This window comes from Macrobrachium nipponense, chromosome 22 (assembly GCF_015104395.2).
Source record: "Macrobrachium nipponense isolate FS-2020 chromosome 22, ASM1510439v2, whole genome shotgun sequence".
NCBI lineage: Eukaryota > Metazoa > Arthropoda > Malacostraca > Decapoda > Palaemonidae > Macrobrachium > Macrobrachium nipponense.
In genome coordinates, this window is record NC_087213.1 from 11,034,408 (window position 1) to 11,059,926 (window position 25,519).

Sequence of the window (25,519 nt, forward strand, 5' to 3'; positions counted from 1 at the left end):
GGGGAATGAGAGGTGGTGACCCACCAGTTTCTTGTGGCTGACATGGTTTGTTCCGTATATGCAGTGAATCTGGATAATTTTCATTGTATTTAAACCCAGTGGACTGGGTGTTAGATATCCACATATCTAATATTTCAAAGGCTTAGGTCCTCTTCTTTAGAATCCTCATTTCTAAGAAGAATGGTCAGGTGTGCTGAACCTACAGTCAGTTCAGGATTCACATACCTCCCTCCAAGTGTGAGTCTATCCTAATGTTAAGACTGAAGGTTTGTTCTGCGTATGAACAAATGACAGATTTTTAATTAATTTGTATTTTTCATAGCTAACAAACCTGAAGTCTTAACATTGACTGCCCACCTCTAGCTGCCCTTCTTGTATTTTATCCTAGGTTGGAAGAAAAACTAATGCGTCGCTAGGTTAAAGCATGGTGTCTGACTTGCTTCACCTCAACTATGTATCGGATGCCAGATGCCACAGATTCTCTGCATTACAATTTTGGTTTTTAACTGCTTTCCAGCTGGCGCCAGAAGATTTATCTAAATGTTAAGACCTTAGGTTTGTTAGCTATTAAAAATACAGATTAATTAAAATTTTGTCACATTGGGCTTCTCAAACTGAGTCAAAGTTGTTCTCCCTGCTGATCTTCTAAATGAGCCTACCTTTAGTTCTGGTCATTGGACAACAAGTGTGCTTTTTGATAAGAAGATGAGAAGACGTTCCTCTTCACCCTCTTCTCCTTGGTCAAATTCGTGAGTAATATTTTGTAGATTAGTTCCTCTTTTTTTTTTCATTGTGTGGGCACTGCTATTGAGCAAAAAGGAGAGGATTCTAAAGATGTGGTCGTAAACTGAGCTGTGTTGTTTAAGCATTTGGACAAACCTCAGGTCCTAGATCATGAATTCCATTAAGACACTCTTCCTCCAGTACCACTTGGAAACCTCTCCAAAAGGCTAAACAAACTACTTGGTTTGCACCCTTTGAGAAGACTGATGATTCTTCCCAGCCATTTCGGCTTCCCATTTCATCCCCACTGAGAAGAGAAATTCGCTGCCCGCCTTCACTGCTGCTACAAGTATGGAGGCTGCCTTTTTCAGGTCTGAGCCAAATGGCAGCAAAGGGGGTAGAACCCTGGATGGTGTCTGTGTTACAGAATGGTTATGGGATGCCATTCAGTGGTTGTTGTCATCTCTCAAACAGTCCCATTCCATTTCCCTTCATGCATTTCCATTTCCAGAAAGGTCCCAATCTGACTTATCAAGTAAAGGCTTAGTGGAGATAGTGGACCAGTCATATCCAGGCTTATGCAGCTGGTTTTTTCTCATGGAAAATGTGACCAGAGAATAGAGACCAGTAATCCACCTTTCTTTGTTCATCAAGCTCTATTCAAAATAGAAATCCCTCATTCTGTTAGTTTGTCAGAAAGGTAGACTTCATGCTTTCCTTAGACCTTCAGGGTGCATACTTTTAGATCCCCGTCCATCAGGATTCTTGGAAATTTCCCTGTGTCATCTGGTGAGGGATGCTCTTCCAGTTCAAAGCACTTTGTTTAAAATCTACAGCTCCTATGGTTCACTCTTCTTTGTTAAACCTCATGTCCTTAGGTTCTGCCAATCAGTTCTGTTCTCTCCCCTTGCCCTTTGGGTAGAGGCTATCCAGCATATCCTTGGAGAGAGGTTTTTCTTGCAGGGCTGAATCAATAGATGTCAGGATTTTGTAGATCATCAGCCAACATCGGTTAGAGAAAGTGGACCACTTTCTGTGAGTGGTATTATAGAAGGGTACCTCTCCATTTAGAGCTTCTGTTCAGTTGATAGCAGACCTTATCACATGCATTTACACTGAAGGGCTGGATCTTTTCACTTTGGCGGGATTGTTTATGTTTACCAGAAACTTTGAACAGACTTGCCCTCTCTCAGAACTTCATCCACTGGAATGGAATGTCTCTGGTTCTGCATAATCTCACTAAAGAACCCTTTCAGCCAGTATTATCTGCTTCAGATCAGAATTGAACTTTGATGCCTTTTTCTTTTGGCCTTAGCCTCAGCAGTGAAAGTGGAGGAAGTACATGGCATTTCTTATCTTGTCCAACACTCAGAACCCTTCTATGTCTAATCATAGATTTGAGACATTTTCAGTTCCCTCTCTCCAAGATTTTATTGGTGGCAACCCAAATGAAATGGTTCTTTGCATGGTTTGAGCTGTCTAGTATCACATACAGAGAGGACCCATGCATTCACACCAGAATGCAAGAGACTTTATTAGTACTTGCAAATGCACAGTTGGGGTTTCTATGAACAGTATCTCCATCATGCACCGTGTGATTATTCAAGGGCGTATAAGACTTCTCGAGATGTTTCTTCTATCCCTTCTCTTTCTAGAGCTCATGAAGTTTGGTGTGGACCCATCATTAGCTACCAAGAACGCCTCCTCAGTTTTCTTGGTGATGAAGGCAGCAGTTTGGTATAGACTGGCTACCTTTACATTATTTTATCTGAGGGACGTCACTCACAAGCCCTTGGACACCTTCTGCATGGGAATGGATGTTTGCTTAACAGCCATAATCACCTGAGCTTCTCTTAGACAGTAAAGTATCTTGCCTGGGTACAGTACCTAGTTCATTTTGGCGGTGTAGATGTGATGTGTGTGTGGTTCCCTTCCTTCCCTTTCCTTTTGGAGCTGTAGCTAGGTCAAGTTCATGCTGAACATCTGTAAGGTACAGGTGAGTATACTTGTACCATAATGAGCAACCAGCTCTATGTCTACTTCAGTTACCACCCTACACAATGGGGGAGGTAACAAGATAGAGCCAATTCCGGACCATTACTTTTGCATTAGTTTCTGGAATCTTGGTTTTCATGTCTTTTGTATCAGGGTGTTCTGTCTACTAACGTGTCACTTCTTATGGAGAGTGAAGTAGTGCTGTGGAAATTTCCTCCTTTTTGTAGGACCCCCTACAAGAACTTTGCTTCTCTGGTCTACTTTTCACTAGGTTTGCAAAGGTTTTTGTGTGAATAATGTTCCTTGTGAACCCTTATCCCAAGGACATTTTCCTGGAGGTGGAATTCTTATTCAGCTACTTTTATCATACCACTCTCCTAAGGAATAAGTCTCCACTTGAAATGCATCAGTTTGTATCACTGTAGGAATATAAACAAGATTTCTCAGAGTAATTTGTATTTATTTTAGGCATACAAACTGAAGCCTTTTAAGGTATATCCCACCTCCACCATCCAGCTTGGGCCTCCATACAAAAGATTCAACTGAAGCATCTTCTCTGGACACATACATCTCATTGCACCACCATACTGCTAACCTTTTAGCTACATTCATTCAGGTCTTCCGTTACACATGAGAGATAGTCTCCACTTAAAAAGGCTTTAGTTTATATACCTAGGAAAAATACAAACTACTTGAAACAACTTCCTAGCCATAAAGTAGATTACACAGAAAGGGAGGTTCTTGCCTGACTGGAACCCATGGTCCATAGGCACCTGTGTAGGATTCATGAAGACTGCAAAATGGATAAATGATGGTCAGTTTGATAAAATATTAAATTATGTATTCTGCTGCTGTGATTTTTTAGTGTAAATTTTTTGTGAGATATGTGTATGTAGATTTTTCAAGTCCAAACAAACTCTCAGCATTAGGTTACACATTTTTCATAGTGTTCACAAATTTAAGATTAAACTGGAATATCAAGTAGTACAAGGAATCAGTCATTTAGTCTACCTTAATGTCTACAAAATCAGCATAGTCAGATTACTTAGTTTTGTAATTTGGGTTGGAAGACTATTGAACAAAGATTTATTGCCATTCAGTTCCCAGTAACATACAGGTTTGTTCTTGTCTTGTATTTTTTTTAGTTTAATCTCCGATTACATTAAATCATGAAGTCATTTCTTATACTGGGGAAAAAAGTTCAGGTAGTACATCATGGTACCTAATAAGCAAAGTTACTATGTATATTTAAGAACAGTAATATCATGAACTACTTCAACAATGTACAAGACAATGAAAATAATTTAGAAATAGATTTTCCATTAAATTCATTGTAAAATTTGAAACACCCAAGATGGGTACCCAATGAATAAGTGAGTAGTAAAATTGCTTGTCTTTATAACGAAAATATGTGTACTGAACTGAATAAGGCAGTCCCCGGTTTACGACAGGGGGTCTGTTCTTGAGACGCATCGTAAGCTGAAAAGCGTCATTAACTGGAACATCGTTGAAAATCGTCAAATCCTAAGAAAACCTTACTTTTAATGCTTTGGGTGTATTAAAACTATGTAAACTGCATTTTTATTGCATTTTTTCATAAAAAAACTTCAAATATTGATTATTTTGACATTTTGGAGTCCTAAGCATCGTAACCCTGGAACATGCATCATAAACCTGGAAATAATTTCTGATAAATATAATTGAAAAGCATTGTAACCTCGGAATGCCTGTAGTAACATGAGGATGCAGATGAAAGGAGCCAAAACTTAACACAGTATAATGAGCAACAAATTGTCTAGTGTTTCAGAGTTTACATTTATTACAAGCCATTCCACGCAACTTGAAACCAAGTTAGTGAAAACTTCATTTTAGGAGAGCGGTTGGAAGTATATTCATGAAAGCAATTAAACCTTTCATTTTGAATTCACGTGTTAGTACTGTAATTCCTCATTCTGCCCATCCTGGAAACTTATCTATCCCCACTATGAAGGCGTTCTATTATTTTTGTCATAAGATTTTCTTTTTATCTTCTTGTATTCATGCCTATGATTATAGTATTTCTATTTCTGCCATTGCTAGATATTTTTGTGGTTAGTCAAATAGTTCTTTTATTGAGCCTATCAAGAGATTGTCTGATAATATAGATTTTGAATTTAGTAATCTTTTTCTCCAAAGGTATTTGACACCTTTGTATGATGCAATTGGAAATTTACCTGGCTGTTGATGATCCTAGCTGTATTTCAAGGAATTTATTAAATGTTGCTTTTTTGTGTATCCTTGAGGGAAACTAAAGTTCTCTTGCCAAAATTTCTAAGACATATTAATTTTTTTCTTGTGCCATCCATTTGGTCCAAGGTTTTATAACATTGTAGCTGATTTCCAGTTACTGCCAGTAATTTTCAAGATTTACGCACATACATACTTAGAATAAGAGTAGCAAACTTGAAGAGTGGCATTATTTTGTCGTTTTTGACATTAATTTGTCGTACAATTATTTTCAAGTAGTTTAAAGAAACTAGTGAGTCACATTCTTTGACTCGTAATGCATACCCAATGCATTTATTCTTTAATGAAAGATTATTAAAGTTAGTCCATGGAAACGTTAAAGAAGTTGGACAGCTAAGTAGAAAGGAGTTTTTAGGAACAGCTGAGTGCAAAAAGTAAAAGCAGAGAGGATTGTAGCCTGGGGCCAGAGGGAATTTGAAAAGAAACTTGAGTATGTACTGTCTATAGCATGGTGCACATGGCACAATTAAAGCTGTATCCCCTAGGAGAATTTGGTTTTACAAGTTTGGTAGAAGCATTACATGTGAATACTTTAGGTCCTTGTGGAAAGGGTCATTAAATAAACAGCATCACTAAATTGTGTTGTTGTCTTCAGTCTTACAAAACAGCCATACGTAGTAATATGTGACATTCCAGCATGACACTTTTATGGATAAGAAATTAAATTGGTTTATTTTACGTTAGTATAATGAACCAGTAGATCTTTGGGTCCAATAATTATGAGTTACAACGAAAAATTTAATGCTTTCAACAGATTAGAAGGTTTGAATTCAATAATCATCCAGTCTCAGTGAATTAATGTTTGTGTCCAGTCCCATTTATTGTGCTGGTTATTTAAGGGAACTTTGGCGCTGGTTGCATTGTTGACAAAATTCAATCTTTGTGATTCAAGTCTTGTAGTTCATTTCATCAGTGAAAATCGTTACCGAATTACATTAGTGAAGAAAATTATAAGGGTTTGAAGTCCTGAATCTATAAACCATCTAGTGTATTTAAATTCTTTGGAAGTAATTTTTTTGCGCCTACGTTTTGCAACAATGCATTTTGTAAATTTTAACTTTTATAGGATTTTTGTATGAGCAGTGTCATAGGGCTGACATTTGTTGTAGCACTTTAGATTATGTACTTAACAGCTTTTACATGAAGTTATTTTTTTGCAAAATTGTTCACGTGACAAAAATTAATAAATTGGGTTGAGTATGTTAAATTTGATTTAGAATCATATTAGGGCTTTAAAGAGTTGCCTGTTAGTGTGTTATAGGTATTTTAGACGATATGCTTTTACAGATACGCATTTATTACTCATATTTATGAAGTTGTATCATTATATCAACTTAATTAAAACTCACGTATGTATTCAAAGGTAAATGAATGCTGCTTTATGTGGATGATTTCTGTCTCTGTATGTATCTTTGTCTTTCTCTCGCTCTTTCTTGTGAGGCAAGTGGATAGAACAGACTAAAGGGCGTTCATTATCCCGTTCCTTATTCACCATAGAAGAAAGCCACTTTGTGTTAATGACAGCAGTTGCAGTACACTGAAATATGCTTGCGATGGACTCAAAGCTGATTCTCTCATTTCATGCCATTTACATATCTGGTGTTAGACACCGACCACCACCGAAGACATAAAGGTAGAGCAGGTAATAAACACTTAATCAATGATATTACTTTTTATCATTACCTGGCCATTTGCATGTTGGTGAAACATAAATGACAATATTATTAACTGGAGCAAAAATTTAAGAACAAAAGAAATCTGTTCAGTGTTATGCTTACAGTGAAATATGCTTGTGGTAGACTCAAAAATCATTTTTTCCATTTCATGCCATTAACATATCTGGTATTAGGCTCCGACTCCCTCTGAAGAGAAAAAGTCAGAAAAGGTAATACACAATTTATCAAAAACATTCCTTTTCTAAAATATTCGACCACTTGCGTGATGGCGAACATAACTGATGCTAAGATTGACTGGAGCAAATATGCAAGAAAAAAAATCTGCCCCAATTGAATGCCTTAAACTCGCCCTCCATCATTTCTTCACCAAGATTAGTCACCGAATATTCTTTGATTTGATGTGATCATTTTACATCTACTGATGTTTTGGCTGTTAGACCCTTCCTTCCTGCAAGTAGAATCATACTAGAATATGCAAGCTGTCACCCTTTTTGACTTAACTGTATTTTTGTGTACCACCCTCTATTCCAAAGTAGCCCATGAGGAGTCCCTTTACTGGTAGCAACCTGTTTCAGTCAAGCTGGCTGCTTGATTGCTAGTTACCTTTTTTCAAGGGATTTAAAAATACCCGAAAATCATTTAGTCAATAAAGAAACTGTTGCTTCTTGACATTTTATTTACTCGTGCATTGCTGCTACTCACATGTTCAATAATAGTCTTGCAAAACCTAACATTATATCTTGTCTGATATCTGTTGCACACATGACAGTGAAATCTCTAAACATCATTCATATTATCATTGTTTTCTTGGTTTGTTTCTTAATTTCCTTTAGAAACGTTCTGATGTTGTCTTTTTAATTTTCAGCTGGAGTTTCCAATAGAGGTAATTTGTTCAGTTCTTTCTTTTCTTTTAGTGCTCTTTGAATGACATGACCTTCGTATTTTTTCTGTTCTTGCATAAGTTCTTTACAGGTATACTTGCTTTTCTTATAGTTCTTTGTACAGGAATTTGTTTTTCTTCCTTGCTGTAGTGTTTTCCAGCTTAGGGGATATATGCTGGTTCATAGTGATAGATGCTTGCTAGCAAATCTTGATACTTGCTTTTGCACTTACTCAGATATGCTGGAGTGACTCTTGGTATGTGTCCCAAGTCGTGCTTGCAAATTCAAGGACAAGTCAGATTCCCAAGTATGCTACTCTCTGGGAATGTAGAAAAAATCCAGTTTTGTTCTAGGGGGTTCAGTACTGTAAATTTGTTAGCCTTTGCACATAATGCTTGTGCTCATATTCATTTGCTGGTCACTAGACATTATGATGCCAATGTATATTTTAAGCATTCTCCATTTAACAATGTTGCACTGCAAAGAATTAAATTTGTGTTGTTTCTTATGAACTGCATTCTTCATGGTTTAGTAGGCTGAACATTATTCTTGGCTTTAACTGTACTTTGCCCTCCTTATTTCTTGCTAGACTTTTTTTATCCTGTTGCATATAACATTACGTATTCTAAAATTTGCATAGTCTTATGTAAATTGTCTTTCTTTTAAATCCAGCATCAACTATTTACATGAAGTAAGAGTAAAAGTGACTAAGCACCGTTTCTTTAGGAACCCTAATTTTTCTTACCAGTCTAAACATTCCCTTCAATCTCTTGCTGTAATTGTAGACAGAAGCAAGAGCTGTATAGTTACCCATTACGTAGTTACAAACTTTACAAATTCTTGGGTTTTCTTTGACTTGCCTTTTAGTCTAGTCATGAGTTACTTTTAACAATTTGTGATTTCATATAGATGGATGATGATGACGGAACTCTGATCTTACAGAAATTTCAAGCATTTAATAACAAAATTGGTAAGTGATGATATTAAATATTAGTATTTGATAAAAACCATTTTACTTTGTAGCAGAAAGATATAATTATCTGATTTTACCTCAGATGTTAATTGTTATTTGTAGTTTAGTCTCCATTCAGTGACCTGTAAAGGCAGTGTTTTAGCATTTATCTTTGATAGCAGTGTAATTATTAAAAATGCTCTACTACATGAAGATACTTATGCAGCCTCAGAGAGAAAGCTTGTCTGTGTTCAGTGCTATCTATTTCTATGACAAATGATAGCTATATAGAACAGATGTAAGTGTATTTGAAGCTTTGTGAAGCACATTTTTAATACTACCGACTCTTATCTATCCACAAAACTAGATGTCATCCAATATCCTGTCACAGAAAACAAAAAGAATTGTCCAAGAAATTTAATTTAGCCTTCACAGCAGTTACCATTAATCCTTGTTGTAATCATAGGATAGGAGTGTTGTAGCGTCCTTATTGTAGCTTCGTTTTATGCTTCAACACACGGTCTTCAGAATTTAAGAAGTCTCTAGTTGATTCCCTGACAAAAGAAAATGGGAATGAATGATTTCTTTGTGTGATGCTGCATATTTATGGCAATGGAAATATAACTAGTACAGTATTAGGTTTTGATGGCACCTTTCTTCCCTATGTGAGCCATAAATTGTTTCAGAAATGGTTTACTTTCTTTTTTATTATATAACTGTGATACAGTAGTATATACTTACCTACTAGGTTGATGGTTGAGATCATAGGATCAATGTTTAAAAAGGTTATTTGTTTGTACACAGGATATGCATATACATACAAATTTTACACAGTAAAGGGCAAAGAATACTTCTGAACCAGCAAAGGTACTGGATGTGGCTACAGTGTTATAGGAACTTTTCACTTTCCGGAAGATTAGGTGGTCCCTTGACATCTTTACATCACCTGAGAAAGAGGTCTATCGTGACCAAAACTTTCTACACTGCAACACCCAGAAGGTACAATCTTAATCTGTTTGCTGGTTACATTTGATGCTGTGATCTGGTTGCATCACACATGATAGACCATAAATGTAATAACTGTCCTCATTTAAGGCAATCCATTTTAACATCAGTAGTAGGAGGCACAAGTGATAGTGCCTAGTCTCACTCCGAGCTGACTAGGGAAAGGCTCATTGGTCCTTCAAATGTTGTTATTATTGTACAGTAGTGCATTTCCATTGCCTGAATATCAAAACTGTATGCTCCACTACAGCATATTTAATTACAGTTTGCTTGAGTCTCTTCATAGAAACTGAATTCTTAGTACATATTAAGGTTCCTGAAAGGTACTTTTTAGTGTGCGCAATATGTGTTAAACTGTGACACCAAATAAATTAATTGACAGATGAGCCAGGATTATTTCACAGATGTTAGTTGTAGGGAGAGAGGCTTACTTTGATATGCTTTCTCAAGAAGATAAGTATAATGCTTGCTGGTTTTGAAGTTGTGCAATTCATTTGCAGCTTACTTTGCAACTTAGTGGCCCCTTCTAGCTTTGTTCTACTTGAAAAATTTTTTTACTTTAGATAACAATGATAACAATTATGTAAAAATTGTTATCATTGTCTAGAGGATAAATTTATAGTCACACTAAAGAATATAATTGTACTTTCTTTAGAAGTACTATTACATCTGTTGTTGTGTAGGTACTAGTCTTCCAGTTAACCTTCCTTCTGAAGTTAACTGCTAGGAAGTGTTCTTCAAAACCAATCTATATTCGAAAACAGTAGTAATCTTAATTGCTAAAAAAGAAACGAAAGACATCTTTTATTTCCCAAATTTATACAGTATTCTGCTCTGTAAGCTGAAATAAATATGCTCCTCAAATAGTTCTCCAAAGCAATATGCACTTGCGAATTCAAGTCACAATTGTGAAAATGTAGAGGGTATTTAAAAGATTTTTGCCTGTGGTATTTATGAATCATGGCTGAGTGCTGCGATCCATTTATTTATAACTTTCTTGAGATTATCACTCGGTGGTTTATTTGTTGAACCTCAAAAAATATTTTTAATTTCTGTAATCTTAAAAAAAAGACAACCGTATGCCTTTTTTTGTAAACATTTTTTATAAGCTCTTGTTTTAGACTGATTCATCATCAGTGAAGCTGATCCTTATGTATACTTTCATTGGTTTACTTCATTTTTGCTTCATAACAGCAGGTGAGCTGAGTGTTACCTTTTGCCTCGCATGGCCTCAGCATTGAAAGCCCTGCGCGTTCCACTTACCGGTAGACGTATATGATAATGAATTCAGTGTAGAATAAAATTTATTTATTTATGACAGTCTTGGTACTGGATTCTCTTTGTCCTCTGAGACAGAAAAAGGATGGCATTATTAATGGTTGAAAGAGACAGGAGTGACAATAAAAAACTTGCATTGCTATATTTATAGCCAATATTTTTAGGGTAGCTTTTATAGCTTCTTTAGTGGTTTTCAATTTGTTATGCTAGTTTTTCGACATTTTTTTTCCTATTTGTGCACAGTGGTGTTCTTTTTGGTTTTGGGATATCAGAATTTTGTGTGGTAAGTTACCCACTTTATTTTTCTCTATTCATTTCATATTTTCCATCATATTATTTTTTTTACAGTACATTCACATTCACTATCAAAGACTTTGTATTGTTTATCATTAGTCCTCGAAGGGCAATTTCAGTTTCAAGGATCAGTATTATGGTGATTTGGTGACATGATTGGTAATATTCTAGAAAATATGACACTACTGCATGGTAAAGAGTTCTACTGATTAAACTTTTATTGCTATTAAGAAAACATCATTATTTGGCATTAGATGTTGAAAGTTGAATGCCAAACCCATTAGAAAAAATTACACTAGATTCATATTTTAGCTTGTTATGTGTATCAAAGATTTTGTTCTCAGAAGTGTTGGGCAGCAGTTTGTGACACACGTATTCTAACGGACTTAAACTCAAAAACTAGCATTGATGTGATGAAGTAAAATGGAGAAACTTGGTTCCCAAAACAGTAACTTTCTGTATAGAGAGTTAATCCAGCAAATTTGTAAGTGATACTGTAAGCAATACGTGATTCCCCAAATCACTAATGAAGGTGACTGATACACTATCGTGGCACTAGCCAAAACATCATGTGACCTGATCTGGTAATTCTTTCCCATAGCAAGTATGAAAGGTCCAAATCTAGTTGTGGGTGATATGAGAACTCTGGCATAGACAAATCCAGTATTGGCCATGGTAATTGTGGTGAGTTATTAGATTGAGTTAAGTATCCTTCAAGTGAAGAGATATTGTCGAGCCTTTGTTTAGGAACTCAGCTGTCTTTAGGAAAGGATTGGAATGATAAAAGTCCTCCAGCACTTGTTAGAACTTGTTAATAAGCAGAGCTCCATTACCACTCATTTTAGTAGTTCTCTTACCACACCAGTCTTCCATCTAGAGTCCACGTACCGTTGGTAGTAGTGTTGCTGTTGCTCCTCTTCTTGGTTCAGTGTTTTTGTCATTGGCTGTTGTCCACCTTTCTTTGTCTCAATTTCAAGAAAGTATACTGTTTTCTTTCTGTTACCCTTTATTGCACAAATGGATGGTTGTGTGGCCCAGATTGGTTTTCTATGGAGAGGACAGAACTGATCTAGAGGTAAAGGGAGAAATGGAATTGCCTCAAATGATGCTGTGAGACCAGAAAGGGCAGCACATAGGCTGAGATTACAGATTCTCAACTGGAGGAAGAAAACCTATTTCATATGCCAAGGCCTGGAATGACTGTTATTGTATCTCCCCTGATTTTGTTTTCTCAAAGTAGCCAACCAGATTATAGGAGAGTCATATGTTGCCTATGTACATACTTCATTCATGGAACTTCACCCAGTGGTCTTGTTAAATTGCCTTCTATAACTGATTATTCATAGAAATAAGCCAAGGACATGTTTTTGAATGGCCAGCCAGATTTGAAGATCAACTCAGAACTTAAGTGCCACTGATTTAGGAGCCATCTCACATGTTGATTTAGTTGCTGGTTATTATATTCAGTATAGCTGCAAGCTTTAAAAGAGTAAACAGGGCTCATTCTCATGTCTAGATCTTGTGGAGATAAGAAATTTTTAATTTTCAGCACTTAAGATGTTTAGAGGTGAGCCATAATACAGTTAGCAAGCAAGTCTTAAGGCCCGTCCACACGGCCGAGCTTTGCTCGACGAACTTTGTTCGATGTGACGTCAGAAGCGGAGAAAATGCGGCAAAGTTCTGACTTTTCCCAATGTTTCTCCGCTTCTGACGTCACGTCGGACAAAGTTCGTCGACCAAAGTTCGACCGTGTGGACGGGGCCTTACAGTTCTGCTGAATGGGCCCATTTGCACTGATTTGGATGACACCAAAATCTGACACTGACAACTGGCATGAGTCAACTTCAGTGTCAATAGACATTATATATTGATTGAATATTAGTTTAACGAGTTCACTGAGGCACTTGAGACTATAAGATGGCTCGTCGGAATGATTTTTCCTTAAGTGAGAACTGGAAATTGGAGTAAGGTAAAGCTCAAGAAGTGGGACATCAGTGTAGGAAGAGCAAAATTGGATGAAAAGGAAAAAGGTAGAATGCAGTACAGCTGGGATCCAAGAATTTGTAAAAATAACAATTGGTATTCTCTGCAAGGCCCCCGTGTGGAGACTGTCGGTATAAGTGAGAGTCTGGTCTTCTGAGAACACCATAGACTTCCATCAGCCTTGAAACTATACTCGGTTTTTTTTCCATCTGTCCATCTGCCTGTGGTGTTTGCGCATGGTAACACTGCGTCCCGGCCTTTAAATAATATCCTATTTCGAATATTAACGGTGTAATTCGCATACAGTAAATTATTAAAACACTTTTCAGTTGCAAATGTACTACACCCAGATATCCTTTTATTTACCTAAAACTTACACAGCGTAACTATTTAAAGCCCGGGATGCAGTGTTACCATGCGCACACACCACAGGTGGATGGACAGATGGAAAAAAACCGAGTATAGTACTTTGTTATTCAAAGGATGATGGAGAAAGGGTCAGAGGCTGTCATTTAGGAGATTGTTAAAGATGATATTTGGAAAAGTGATGATAAAAGATGAACTTTTAAATGTCTTTGTGTGTCTAGGTTTATGTCAGTCTCTGAACCTGGTAGTGGGAAGAATATTTATAAGGGAAAAACTAATAATAACTGATGTCAAGGAAATTATGCTAACATTGAAATGGAAATATGAAATATGTACTGAGTATAGCCAAAGTCATGAAGGAATACTTATCCTTGCAAGTTATAGGATGTCTTAACCTGGTCTGGTTGATAGTCATATGAGTGATCACAGCTGTTGTGATGCAATCATTGTGAAACTTCTATGAAGGCTGACAGACTGTCTGTGATTTCTGTGGCGTAAGGAAAGGGAATGTAATCCTGCCATGGAGACAAACAAAAGGGAAATTGCAGTAAAAAGCAGCAGTTTTGATGGCACAAATATTGTTTTTAAATTAATGGTTATCAGGCCATATAGTTTTGTGGTCCATGTTCACAGGGCCTAAGGCTGACTTCAAGGTAATGCTACCAACTTATTGAGACATCATTTTCAGGTAGTTGAATGCTACGGCCGTATTGTTGAATTTTTAGGCATTGTTTATATATAAGAAAGTTCTTTAAGAGTTGGCTTATGAAGTACACTGTAATTCAAGTATTTAAAATGAAACCAAAACATTTTTATAAGCATTAAAAAGTATTTTTAAAAGGAAAATTTAAACTAAAGTGTTTTAAGAATATCAAAGAAATACAACCCATTTATGGCTTTTTGAGTGTCATTTATTTATGTAGCAATCTTTTAGGTTGATCTTTTTCCTGCTTAAAGGTTTTACCTGCAAGTCATTTGTAATAGATAACAATGTATTGCCAGAGATTGCTGAAGCCTCGTCTTCCACAGTCAATAATAGATAGGTGAATAAACCAGGGTGACATTTAAAGTTGCCTTGCCTGCTTATGAACCTACAGCCCTTTTCAGTGACTTGATCTTGACTGTAGGGTAACAACATCGTTTCTGTTGTTCACCAAGTGGAAGTCTTTTGTTAATACCCAGACTTAAGTTTTTGTACATCACACTAAATTTTGGAAGATTTCTACCAGTGAAGGGTGTGATCCAAGTTCTTGACATATTCTCATTTCAAAAGAAATTTCTTTTAAGGTTAAAATGCAGAGTTGTGAAAATCAGCTCATGGGATCCTTCCTTTAGCAGAGATATGTGACCCTTGTGCTTCATACTTTTTTTCCCATCTGAGAGCTAAGACGCACAGCTAAGTGGAAGGGATCACTTCTGATATTTATACAAGCAATTCGGTTATGTAGCAATGAGTACCTAACAGTTGTTGTTTACAAAACAGTGAAAATGCCACTTAAAACTAGAGTCCTCTCCGGAGGTGTAAATCTGATCACCTGTAAGTGAGAAATTTGTTTTTCCCGTAAGTCTAAACTGATACATGAAAATTTTTAAAGGAGGCATTCATGGTGTTATGATGTAGTCCAAGTAGAACCCAAAATTATTCCATAGGTCAATTGATTATGACTAAACCATCAGTAAGGCAAACTTCCTTGGGATAAATGGGCAAGTATCTGAAGTAGTATATTCAAATTTATTTCACTCTGTTATAGATTTTTGAGGCATCTTTAGTTATTATACCCCTGAGTAAAGTTATTCCATCTTTGATGTATGAGTGTCTACTTTATTCCTCAATTAGGGTTTTAAACCATGAAAAGGAAACCTATTTTCGTTTCAATAATGGCTTGTTTTCTTTAATGACTTTCATTATAACCAATACGTATTTAAAGAATGTGTTTTCTCTCTATGTGTAAAGTAAAATATACTTGTTTTTACTCATAAAGCACATGGCATTCCTGGAAACTAGAAACATTTTTAGGAAATAAGAATGATCTATACATGTCACGGCCATTATCTATCACTTCCATGTCAGGTAGTCTGTCCATGGAAGCACCAAGGCTTCACCTAACCTGATGCTTATCAGAGCAGCATAGCCTTTGTTGACCTAGGTTTTATTCTGTTGGCCTGTTTTTGGGAGTGGAGGTTTGTTCATTCACAGTCAGTAAATTTTTGCAAGACTGTCTAAATTTAGTCTTTCCTTTAATGTATCGCAAATAGTTCCAAGTTGTCATCTCATTTCATTTGATGCTTCCATTTATGTATTCTCTTATTATTGGGTTGCCACAGTATTTTGACTACAATCATTTGTGCATATAATCTGTATGTGTATACATATATGCAGTAAATATAAATTGGTTATTTTATTCACTTCTTGTACAAAGAATTATTATTATTTTCTCTGTTTTTTTATTATTTTACTTCATTCTAAAGTGGGCTACCATATGCAAGTTTTTTTTATTCGACTGTTCACTGCTCTAGTTAAATTATGTAATTCTTAAAAAAAGACAAGTTAAAGTTACAAGCTTCACTACTATACTGTACATAGGTTACACTATCAAATCAAATATATATTTAGAAATATAAATTAATATTATATATATATATATATATATCTATATATATATTATGATATATATATATATATATATATGTGTGTGTGTGTGTGTGTGTGTGTGTGTGTGTGTGTGTGTGTGAATTGTAAATGCCACAAGTGAACAGAAGTTATGAAGGTGGTGTTGTCAGCTGTAAATACCATGTTAATTCATTCATTAACTTTGATGTTCTTGATAGAAAATCACGGAAATGAGTGTATAGAATTGTAACAGTCTTTTGCATTCCTTTTGATGCAAAATACCTCATAATCAGATTACTAAAGTGTAAAAATTTAATTGTTAGAAATATGATTACATTTCAAGTGGCTGTCTACCATCCACTCATTCAACCTACATACATCAGTTTCCTAATGTCACCGAATATAATTGTATATACAGATATTTTGTTTCAAATTCAATATAAAATGAAAGATACATTTTCAAGAAAAGTAGATTAGGAATACTGGAAAAAATAAGATCAGAATTTTTAATATACAACATGATCCATGGGAGCATTTTTCAATGGTTAGGAGACTTGAAGGCACATAGTGGCAGTTATTCACTTGGAAAATCCCAATTTTGTTGTTCAGAGTTTATTTTAAGATTAAGAACACATTAGGTCTTCCAATGTTACTAGGAAATGGCTCAATGTAGCATCACAACAGATCGAAGTATGGCAGAATATCCAGCTATGACTGCTCAGAAACAACTAATGCTAAACCAAGTATGTACATGCATTGCACAAGAACCTAGTATTGCACAAGATTCCACCTCACGTCTTGTAAAATATATCGTGTGCTGGGATTTAGCACTCTCCTAACAGAGTAACACTTTTGCCTCTGATGGCTCCTATGTGACACTGATTAGAAGTCGTAGCATTAGATATAGTTAGTGCAACTTACCGATTGTATTGAAAATTATTTTAATTTATCAGCCATCTTGTTCATTTACTAAATGATGATACAAGCATACTGACTTTATTCAGAAAACTATTTAATGCATTATAATATCTAAGGGCCGAAGGTGAGTAACAAAAACAAATCCAGTCTTCACTTTCAAGTGTAGATATATTGTACCGTGAGGCTTTCTGAATGAGAGGGTATTAACTTTTGGTTGTAAATTGTACTAAACTGTCAGGCTAGTTTTTCATTCAGGATAACCACATCTCATCAGAATGTTGCTAAAAACCAACATAATCAACAGGTCTGGAAGCAGAACATTTTCTCCTGCCAAGGGTGTAATCCAGCATAAGTCCGTTCTAATATCTGGCATATTTCTCACTTTATACTATATTTTCTATGTATTTTCAGTTGGCATATATCAACAAGACAAAGCCTCGCCCCTGTGATAAAGAGGTTAACTTATACATACTTCAAAATAACAAGCTGAAGCAAGATGGTGTATACAAACCAGTGAAGGGGAAGCTTTCAAATTGTCATGCAAATGGCTGTGGCAGGTAAGTTTAAAAGTGCTGTAAAGCCATCAGAAATTATTATAATACATTGACTTTTATTTTTTTTATTATTTTACTTTCTGGAAAGTCTCATGTTGCAATACAATTTTTTTATATCTTAAACCTAATCAGTTTCTTAAAACAAATTAGTAGGTTTTCTATGAATGATTTTTTCAGAATATTTGCTCAACAAAACTCATATGATTATTCAAATGCTGAACTTTCATCCCTCTTCACTTAGGTTGATAGTGTTCCAAACCAGAAGCGTAAAAACATATATGTACTGTAGTAAGATCCATTCTTTATATTTTTACTTGTTTCCATGAGGATCTAACCCAGGTCCTTCATATATTGAGTATCCTTCAGCATAAGGTGGAATAGCTGTTGAATCATGGTAACAAGGTAGATACTTGGTGGAGAAGGTGGTTGGGAGGGGTAAGACCTCACTCACTTCCCTCTCACTGCGTTGCTTTTCTTTGGCTGCCTTTGAGAGAGAACAATCCTGCTATCTCTCCCCAGTTTATACACTCATTGGAGTCTTCAGTATACTGGTAGACCCATATGTAATCTACTCTTACTGTTGGGGTAAGGAATGTACTCATTCCCTTCCTGAAGGCAGTTGTGCTTCTTGGACCTCACCTCAGTTAAAGAAGTACATCAGGTTTTTCCCCTTCCTGAGAGGTTTAATTATCTTATGACCTACAAACCCAATGGTATCTCGTCTAAGGATGAGGACACAAATAGGCAATAGAAAGATGTCTTCCTTTGAATATTTTCATAAAATTTGGCCCACTCTCAAATTCCAGGTAGTTCATTGCTTGCTGCTTTCCAGGACTTGCTAAGAGAAAGAAGGAATGATAATACAACCATTGATAAATCTGCTGCTGCTTGTGCAGTTCTTGTGACTACCTTGTCTGCTACAGCTGATCATCCAGTGGCGGTGGTGATCCCTGTAGCTGAGCCAGTATGTGTTGTGACTTTAACTCCTCCACCCTCAACACCCTTTTAGATTTTAAAACAACCAAAAGTCTGATGAGTCTGAGAAACAAAAGACAGTCTCTCCCTTCTTCATCCCTGTCATCATTATCTTTGTTTTTTTTCCTCCTCCTTGTCCGTAGGCTCTCTCTTTGGTGAGGGAAGAAGGGGAAGTCCAAGGCTGTTTGGAAAGTCTAGGTGGATTTCCCCTCTTGTTGTTCTTCATGACAGGAGAGCAGAGATACCAGTTCACCATCTGAAGATCATTGTACCTCAGACAGGGCTGCCAGCATCATATATGCCCACTTAGATAAGAGGACCACTCCTTTGCACTCCCGCCATGCGCTTTTGGGATCACCCCGGGACAGTCTTGCTCAGCTATCTCACTCTCCCCTCCCTGGGTCTCCTCAGATCTGGAGCCTAAGGAATTTTCCCCTTTAGAACCTGTTCATTCCAATTTGGAGTAGCATTTTCATTAGGTTACTTTGCAGATTTCTGATCACAATTACCTTAAAGGGGGCATCTTTAGATTCTCACCTGCCCATGATTTTGTCAGCTGAGCTTGCCTTTGCCTTGGCATTGCTCCAGAAGTGAAACTATTAATGGTCAAAAAGATTCTCAGGACTCGTCTTTCAACCGTGAAATGTCCTTCAAACCCTCACAAAGAATAAAGGTAACTTTTAACAATCCTTCAGGTTCAGCAAAACCCTAGATATCTGATGTGCCTAAGAAGCTAGGTTTTTTATAGGAAGGGATGGGAATCTTTCCAGTCCACCCTCCCTCTCTGGCCAGTCCAAGAAGGGAGGGGGTCATTGAGAGTGGCAATCCCTCTCTTCCAATGCCACATGGGGAAGGGGATTGATTACCAATCACTCCATTGAGCAAAGTGGCAGCAACAGGGAGTAGAGTCTTGGGTTGTATTAGACCTCTGGAACTGGTACACATCTATCCTGTCTTCTCTCTGACAGTTATAATGTTCCCAACTCCCTCTCCAGATTCGTGGAAATTTTGGGCGTTGCTTCCAAAGGTGGAAATGGTGGTAGAGAAAGACATGTGAAAATCATAGAACTCTCCAGGATTTAAGAGCCTCCTTTTCCTTCTTGAAAAGGCATCCGGGGTTGGAGACCTGTGCTGAAACTCTCCATAAATGAATGGCTCTGGTAGTTATACCTAAGGAAAATACAAATTTCCTGAAAAATTAGTTATTTTTCCTGTCATGGTAACTGTGTGTTATATTTGTTTTGGAGCATTTTGACATAGGTTGCTTTATTTAAATATTTACTTCATTTATGTCCTATGATCAGTTGGCTGTTCTCTTTCTGGTTATAAGAGCCTCTAGTGTTTGTGCCCCTCGATCTTTTAATACTTTAACAAATTATTTCTTATTTAATTTATTTTTTAATGTCTCTGCAATGAAACAACTTCCATTATGTGTATGATAATAGAGTTCATATTTTCTTTATTGCTGGTTCATAGTAAAATTTAACATTTACATGTGTTTGTACACATCGGCTCATTACAAATGTGATTAGTCATTAAGTACTAGTATATCTTTTATAGGCGGTATTTATGATGCAAAATGTTTCTATAATTTGTGACTGAATATATGAAATTAAGGGCATATGGCTCAGCACTGTAACTTGGGAGGCCATTCAGCAGAATTTCTAATTTGTGAAAGGCATTTATGAAAAGTACTGATTATACAATAGTCTTGATATAGGAGCCATGAAGAGTTGGCCATGGAAGCTTAAAGAATTGCGCTCCACTTCTCTCAAGAAGGCCTTCATCATATTGCAGTAGATTAGTTTTGGTGGAGCATTTGAAGATGACGGTACAATGTAAGCCTAAGAGTGTACTGTAATAAAAATGCAAGAGTTTTGATCCCAAACTGGACTATGAAGCATGAATTGTAAGGGAAGCAAGAAAATGAGGATCTGTAGTCTGAATGAAATGGAAAGATATAGCTAGTCTACTGGCAAAAGAAAAATATCCTCTTGCTCTTGATAGGGGGAGTGAGTACTGGCAGTGCATACATAAGGGCTGACAAAGAAAACGGAACAAATTCTGAAAGCTGTCTGTTAAATCTTATGAAAAGGGTTAACGAATGAATAGGAAATCTTGGAAATGAGAAAAAGGACCAGGAGGACCTAGTGGAAGTTCAGGCAGAAAGTCCACAGGGTAAGAACACTTCTTTAGGTCTAACCCCATACAAGAAAAAGTTGACATAAAACAGTATGATGATAATGTGAGGCTCAGAAGACAAGTTTAGAACAGAACTAACAAACAAATAAACAAAAAGCAATGATTCTCAAAAACTGAGCTATTAGTACCTGGTATGTCAAGAAAATTATTTACTGGAATTTGAATGCACAGGGAGATAAAGATTATACAGAAATGGGTGGCGAAAGTAAAGCATTATGATGAAATCTTTTAAAACGGGCAAAGATTAGGAGATTATTTAGCTATGAACCAGTCAGAGAAGACCAACAATCAGAATCCAATTGTAAATAAGTGTATAGTGTGTACAGCCTTGTGAATTCCAATTACCTGTTATAAAGGATTCCTGTACATAGGAAAATGAAAAATGGAATATGTTTTAGTTTCTAGGTACTTTTAAAAATATTCTTTTTGACTAAGAAAGAATATAATTGTTACTGCCCCATAGCATAAGACTTACTTCTTTAGACATAAAAATGTTATAAAAGTATGATTGTACTGTAATTGTACTGTAATTGCTAGACATGACTGAAGTTATTCCTCCAAGGAATAAGTCAAGGATTGAAAACCTGCTCATGTAGTAACTAAGAAAGGCCAATTCTATTATCACAAAAAATTCACCCTTATTTGGCAAAAAATATTTCTATCCAAACTGATCCAGCTATGTTGGAAGGAATTCACTCAGTGGCATAAGTACGTTTTGTAAAACATTACACTTCAGATTTGAAGAAACTACCAGGAAACTAGCCATAAACCATGAAGTTCCATAGAATTTTCTGTATACACTTTTGTCAGAAAGGTATAGAGTTTCCATTGGTATCTACACTAATAATTTTGTTTGTTTGTATGGTGTTTTTACGTTGTATGGAACCAGTAATTGGAATTCAGCAACGGGACCAACGGCTTTACGTGACTTCCGAACCACGTCGAGAGTGAACTTCTATCACCAGAAATACACATCTCTCACACCTCTTTGGAATGACCGAGAATCGAACTCGCGGCCACCTAGGTGGCAGACAAAGACCATACCAATCACGCTACTGAGGCGCTGGCTACACTACTGAGCACGCTTTAATTAGTTTTGAAACTGTTTGAGATATACAGATTATCTCATTTTACAAAGGGACAACTTAGAAAGAATTCCTTTGGCGTCCTGAGTTGCACTTTCTCCATATGTACATATTCATTACCTCTTGTGCTTTCGTCATTGATTCTAGTCTCCTTTCATAACTTACCTTAGTTTCTATTGATGTTTTCCAAAATTTCTCATTTTCATGCAACTTGGTCTGAATCTTTTTCTCAGGCAGTACCTGAGTTCTATGCTGTTTATTTTAATTAGATTATAGCAAAAAGATGAGTTTTTTACACACGGGTAAATTATTTTGTAAACTAGATTGTTCTACAGAATCCTTTTTTTTTTACCTATGCTTTTATGCTCTTTATTCTGTTTAATGCTCTTATGTATTTTGCCCTAAGTTGTTAGGTAGCTGAAGTTATGTGATATTATGAAAAATATATAATAACAAATTTGTATTTTCTCCCTGATCAGGCCATTTAGTGTTCAGAAGGTGAAATCAACAAACCTAATTTTGGTTGCTGTGAATAATCAGTGCAAGTGTGAATCAAGAAACGTAGACATTGAGCCAGCGGAAGTGGACTATAATGAAACGATGCATTGTAATCGGTTGCTTCTCAGTCACTTCAGAAGAAGACCTCAGAACTGTTATAATTATCATCCAGAAGTGAGTGTTGTATATATCCTTTACTAACTTGAATTTTGGGCGGGAAATGGCTAACGATGTATCATGTGTGCTGGTGGAGCATTAAATTTGTATTTGAATATAAGTCCGGTTCAGTGCATATTTTTATTTTCTTTTTAATTTGTATGTTGTAGATAACAATCACCCCAAAGTTCCTTTTCCTGAGCACATAACTGATTGTTTATCTTTTCCTTTATATTGATGTTATTGTAGATTTTGTAAGTGTTATCCTTAGTCAAGTAATCTTGATATTACCCTTAAGGTACTATATATTTCTCCTACTGTCCAACCCACATGACCTTTTCCTAATATTTTCTCATTTTAGACAACCATTTTTATCCCATCCATAGCCATAGCTCAATTTTGTTTCACAAGTAGGCCAATAAATTACTATTTCTACTTGTAGATTTCATCCTTTGGAAATTAATCATTTGTATTTGAATCCAGGTGTCCTTGTAGTTCTTACTGACAGGCCGATGTTTTTTGGAAGCACATAACACTAACAAAATATATTTTTATTGGAACTTTTTTCTTTTTTATTTTTATCATTTTTTATTCAGAAGGACACACAGGTACTGTAGTGGATGACCACCTAGTGATAATGACCTTTGCACTGAGTACAAAATGATACATTGTTTTTATGAGAACATTACTTTTTCTTCATTTGTTTGGCATGATTTTAAAACTACAGTACACTTTGGTTCCAACTAGCTCTTTTGTTTTCTTAGTCAGATTTTGTACATACAGTATTTGTAATCGTGTACATAGTTGTTGAGTAAAGGTAGATTATGTGACTAGAACTGAATATGAATTTTGTTCCAGGAAAATTTTATATGTATTCTAGTTATGTTGTTGCTGATTTCTTACTGATGATAATTCTAGATTAAGATTAGCGTTTAGGCTATTTTTTTAGCTGAAGTAACTTAAGTCTGAATTTTGGATATATGAGCCATAGCCAAATTACAACTTGGCGATTGTATGTCAGTATATCATATTATAGTAGTTACACTGTAACTTGGATTAACATTTGAGCGGCTATGGTCTAAGCTATCCAGTTACATGGAGTTTTATTATTATCATCTTTTTGACAGGAAATAGTAACTCATTGTTTTCTAGCTGTTCATGTAATTGACATTAAATGGTAATGAGAGACATGCCACCATACACCGTTGGTGAAATACAAGGAAAATGTACATAAAGGAAGCTGTGTCCTTATACAAGGTATTCACACTATTGCTCTCCTGGCAAGGGAAAGCTATCCAATACTTTTCCCCATAGATTTACTCTTACTGTTGACATATTCAGAAGCAACCAAGAACAAGAAATCTAGAGGTATAAAATTCTACTCAAATAAAGTTTTAGGGGCATCACTTACAACAAGATAGTCATCAACGACTGTACTTTAATGTTGGTGAAATAACTAAAACATAAATCCTATGTATAGCATCTTAAGTGACCCAAGACTATTTTAAAGCACGTAATAGGAAATTTGCTAGGAATTTTCTAGTACAGTATGTCATTTGGCATCTTAGCATATTGCTGATTAAATTTGAAAATTATAGCCAAAAAAAAAAGCTAAAATAGTATTGTTCATATGTTGAACAAACCATTGGTCTAAACAATAGGATAAATCTTCTGGTGCCAGCTGGAAACAGGTAGAAACAATCAAAAGATTGTTAATGCAAGGAATTTGTGGCATCTGGCATCCGATGTGCAGTTAGTTACGGTGGAAGTGAGTCCAGAGACCACGCTTGAATCCAGTAGTGCAAGGTTGCCATTTTGAGGAATGTCGTCTACTAGTGTGGCTTTCTGTTGACATCTGGCAACTCTCCATGGCTTTTCCAACCACAGGCCACAGCACTGAAGAATAAAATTCTTCACTTTGCCTTTCTATGTTTTATTATGAAAATAAAGCTATAAAACATATCCTGCTTATTTATAAAATTAATTTTATTGAAATCCTTTTTTTTTTTTTCGTCAAAATTACTTTTTGTTAAGTTAGTGACGTGTAGTTTTCTAACATCACAGAAAATAACTCTACATAGAAAAGTACGCATTTAATCATAAATAACGTTAAAAAATCTGGTTAACTACATATGGTAACACTGCTAAAAGCCAATGTTGAGAAGAAAAAACAACATCACTGGTCCAGTGACCATCAGTCTTTCTTCAACTGCCTTGGAGAGTGGACCTTCACCTTGCTCTCCTCCCCCCAAAGCTGGTTTTTAAATCTAATCCCGTGCTATCGTTTCTCTTTCACCAGCCTAAGAAGTCCCATGAGTATCGTATTTATACAGTCTTCCAGGATTCCTGATTTTATGCTTCCTCTGGGGCAGATGTTGGAAGATTCAGGACTTCGTTGCTTCGCCTTCTGTGAGTGGGAGAGATGTTTCGCCTCCCTCCTTACAAAGATGTGTCTCTTCTTCTCCTTCCCCTCAGTCTGTTCAAGTTCGACATAAGAATGACAAGGCTCCCATTAAGAAGCCAAAGGTGGTCCCCTCACAGATTGTTGTTCCAGGGCCTCCTAGACGTTCTCCTCTTCCAGAGACTACAGCTTCTTTGCCTCTTCTTATTCCCCATGGATGTGTTACTAGTAACACATGTGGATGTGAGGCTGTCTCTCATCATAGTAGTGCTTCTTCATCCCTGATTGAGAGAAGAGACCACCTTTTTTCTGTGACTAAGAAGTCTAGGTGTTTGTCTTCTCATTCTCCCCTCCCAGGAGGTCCAACTTTCATCAGTCACCTTCCAGAGTCAGGTCTTGACACTTCTAGACAAAAAGTGGTCTTCTCCCAGATGTTCGCTTGTGCATTGTTCAACATCATACAACCATGTACGTGACATCGCAGGACGATGTACATGTTTTGTCACTTGACTGTGTACATGATTCGTTGCACGAGTGTCCATCATTCATCGCATGACGTTGTACATAATTTGTTGCACGGCCATGTACATGATTTGTTGCACGACTGCGTGCCTGGCTCTCCCTTGTCAAAGGTGAGTTCAAGATCTTATTCCATCGTATGAGAGCATAGCTAGCCCTCC

At 36.3% G+C, this 25,519-nt stretch overlaps 1 protein-coding gene across 6 annotated transcripts in view; it reads left to right on the forward strand.

The window, feature by feature from the left end:
* Window positions 1-25,519, forward strand: part of LOC135198484 (voltage-dependent calcium channel subunit alpha-2/delta-3-like) — a 585,611-nt gene that overhangs the window by 528,328 nt on the left and 31,764 nt on the right. For 4 of the 6 annotated variants that reach the window (XM_064226069.1, XM_064226067.1, XM_064226068.1 and 1 more), the window contains 5 exons: window positions 6,611-6,646; window positions 6,854-6,889; window positions 7,546-7,563; window positions 17,380-17,525; window positions 22,264-22,456. In XM_064226069.1, the coding sequence (XP_064082139.1) occupies window positions 6,611-6,646; window positions 6,854-6,889; window positions 7,546-7,563; window positions 17,380-17,525; window positions 22,264-22,456 (429 nt within the window). The remainder of the gene's footprint in view (window positions 1-6,610; window positions 6,647-6,853; window positions 6,890-7,545; window positions 7,564-17,379; window positions 17,526-22,263; window positions 22,457-25,519) is intronic. The other 2 variants (XM_064226071.1, XM_064226072.1) reach the window with 2 other exon arrangements.